Below are 3,111 nucleotides of genomic sequence, written 5' to 3' on the forward strand. Positions count from 1 at the left end.
TATGTTCATTTCTTTCACAAATTATGAGTGATCCCTCCTTTACCTCCCTGTTCCCATGTGAGAGTCTTTATGAGGAGCCTTACAGAAACTGATAATTAAAAGGATCTCGTGGTAGTATCAAGCTAATGTTCTGACACTGAGTAGAAAAACTTCCTAGAAAAGATGGTAGTCGAAAACTATGGCTCAGGAATGAGTCAGATTTCTTAATCTGAACTCAGTTTTATTTGAGTTTATTTTGTTAGTTTTATTTATTCTTGTTTCCTTTTTGCATATTAAGTCTATTTCTTCATTCCTTCCAGGCAGGAATAGGTCAAAAATGACACCTTCAGGGCGGCCAGATAGCTCAGTGGACTAAAGTGCCTGTTTAGGCAGAGTGCAGCTGCTGGGGTTCAATCCCTGGCTTGCTGTGCTGACCCCACCCCTGGGGTGTGCTGAGACAGTGATTGAGACTGGGTGTGGTGGGGCACGCCTGTAATCCCAGCACTTGGAAGGCTGGAAACAGGAAAATCACTATAAGTCCAATCTATGTGATGAAACCCTGTAGACCCTGTACTTAAAAAAAAAAAAAAAAAAGGCACCTTCTTTATGGACACCATTGTAGAATGGGATACTGTATATCGCTTTTACAGTCTCATCCTTAAGCCAACAGTCCTAAGAACTTCCTAACCTTTGTACTTGGACCCTTTACTTCTCATTCTTTGCCTTCCATAGCAACAGCTCTTTGCCTTCCTGCCAGTGCTGTGGTCTGCCACCCTAATTGGATCAGCCCATTTGACCAGCAAGCCCCTCCAGGGCTAGAGCTTTGTCATTGCCCCAAGTTTCTGCAGCTGGCTTCTTGTTTGCATCCTGTCATGAGCCATCCCCCAGTGCCAGCTAGGCCCCAGTCTACCTCATCGTCTCCTATTTCTTGCCACGGTATTTGTGTTCCTCTGGGTTTCTGTTTTCTTTTTAACTCTATGTGCTTATCTCCAACCAGACTGTACTTTAACCTCAGAAACTGTGTTGTCCACAACTTGTGGGTATCCTAGTATCTACTTTACATAGCATTACATGGTTGAATATATAACAAATGATAATTCAGACAATGATAGATAGCTTTATTACATTGTTTGTATGGTAAATCGGGTGTTACTTCAGTTCTCCTTTGGAGCAGGAGCCAGCAAACTGTAACATACCTGCTAAATTAAGCCAAAAATGACTTTCACATGTTTAAAGGGTTATAAATCATGCTATGACAATTGTGCAACAGAGGTCTATATGGTCAATAATATCTAAATTATTACCTGATTTTTTTGCAGAAAGTTTACAAAAGCAGGGCTATAAAATTAGCATAATTGAACTTTTAAACAGAGAGATAGCAGTTATTAGAGTTGAGTTTTTTCTTTGCCTTGTAGCTGATTCATTGGAAAGTAACATCTCAGACCAAGATAGTGACTCAAACATGGATCTTATGCCAGGAATTCTGAAACAGCCATCCTTGACACTTGAGCTTTTCCCCAATCACACAGACAATCTTAATTCTTCACAGAGGGTAAGTTATTTTGTAATGTCTAAATATTTATAGTAAATGGGGATAATTATAGAATCATGTCTGGAAAGTTAACTTTAATTCATAGGATAATTAGAATACTGATTTATTGGTAACTGAAATCTTTTAAATCAAGTTCTCTCAGTTTCCCTTTTTTCCAGCCTGCAATGAATAGTTCATTATAAGACTTGTTTTCTTTCATTTGCTGTTTTGGTACCACACTTGTTCTCTTACCAACTACTTTTTAAACATTTTATTTCCTATACAATCCACTAAAGGTACAGCATTAGCTATATGTTCCTTATCTTTAATCATGCAGTATTAAATTTAAACAAGTATGATCTTAAAAAAATGGCAACATTTTGGAGAATAGATCAGTGCAGAAGTCTCTCCTTAACTGGTATTTTATTTTCTGCCATTTCATTACCCATGTTCAAACATAGTCTAAAAACATTAAATAGAGAGTTCCAAAAGTAAACAATTCCTAAGTTTTAAAGCCATCATACATAGTTAATGTAATCTCATGAAGTCCTGCTTCATCCTGCCTGGAATATGAATCATCCTGTTGTTCAACGTTCTACACTGTGTATGCTAGTGTTGCGTTAGTGCCATGATGCTCTGGTATCAGAATGCTTGTGTTTGGGTAACTCTTACGAAGTAGCCTAATACAATGTCATGTTTCACTTCATCTTATATTAAATAATCCCACAATGAAGGAAACTTTTATTACAGTGCAATATATTGTTTTAATTGTTCTATTATTGGTTACTCTTGTTAATATCTTACTATCCTAATTCATTAAAAAAAAAAAAAAACCTTTATCCTGTAGGTATGTATAGGAAAAAGAATTTGGTACTTACTGTAGTCGCAGGAAAGCACTGGGGTGGAGATGGGGAGAAGGTCTTTGAACATATAGAAGGCTCTGTGACATATGAATAAATATGCTGTGCCACAGAATCCTTACTACAAGAAGAGAACTTTTTGCTCTTACGCTTTTTCTTGACTATTAACAGATGTTTTTGCATTGTCAGTGTTTTTCCCACATGTTCTCTCTTGATCTTTACTGAAAAGTGACCAAAGAAATGATAACAAGGGTACAGAATCAAATCATAAGAAGACTGATTTAAAATAAAACAAAAATGTATGAAGTTGACTGAAGTCATTCCTACTTTGTACTGGATTTTAGTTTGGCTCCTTCCACAGTGAAAATTATTTTTGACACAAATACAGCTTTAAAGAATGTGGAAGCAGTTTCTGCCTTTATCACTGATTTATTAAGAAAAACAAGCATCAAATTGTAGAAGAAAAAAATTACTTTTGTCTGATTTTGAAAGTCAGAAGTTTTAGAAGGTTTCACAGAAAGCACTTTAGAGGGGAATAGGTAGTATGCAATATGATGTGTTTAGGAAATTTGGTCATAGGCATTTTCTGTGGATGCTGAAGTAGAAACAATTCAGGATAAGGATAGGTTACCATGAATTGTGGTCATTTGGGAAAGACATTTCTGTGCTAATAAAGCAGTTTTAATTTTAAAATTCAGCTGAAGTATGGGAGTCTCCCTTCTTTATTTTATTTATTTATTT

At 36.2% G+C, this 3,111-nt stretch overlaps 1 protein-coding gene across 1 annotated transcript in view; it reads left to right on the forward strand.

Annotated features, from left to right (window-relative positions):
• Positions 1–3,111, forward strand: part of Ralgapb (Ral GTPase activating protein non-catalytic beta subunit) — a 153,112-nt gene that overhangs the window by 111,371 nt on the left and 38,630 nt on the right. The window contains exons 25-26 of the mRNA XM_012514666.2: positions 712–778; positions 1,395–1,531. Of these exons, the coding sequence (XP_012370120.1) occupies positions 712–778; positions 1,395–1,531 (204 nt within the window). The remainder of the gene's footprint in view (positions 1–711; positions 779–1,394; positions 1,532–3,111) is intronic.

Source organism: Octodon degus, unplaced genomic scaffold, assembly GCF_000260255.1.
Source record: "Octodon degus isolate 3935 unplaced genomic scaffold, OctDeg1.0 scaffold00037, whole genome shotgun sequence".
Taxonomy (NCBI): domain Eukaryota; kingdom Metazoa; phylum Chordata; class Mammalia; order Rodentia; family Octodontidae; genus Octodon; species Octodon degus.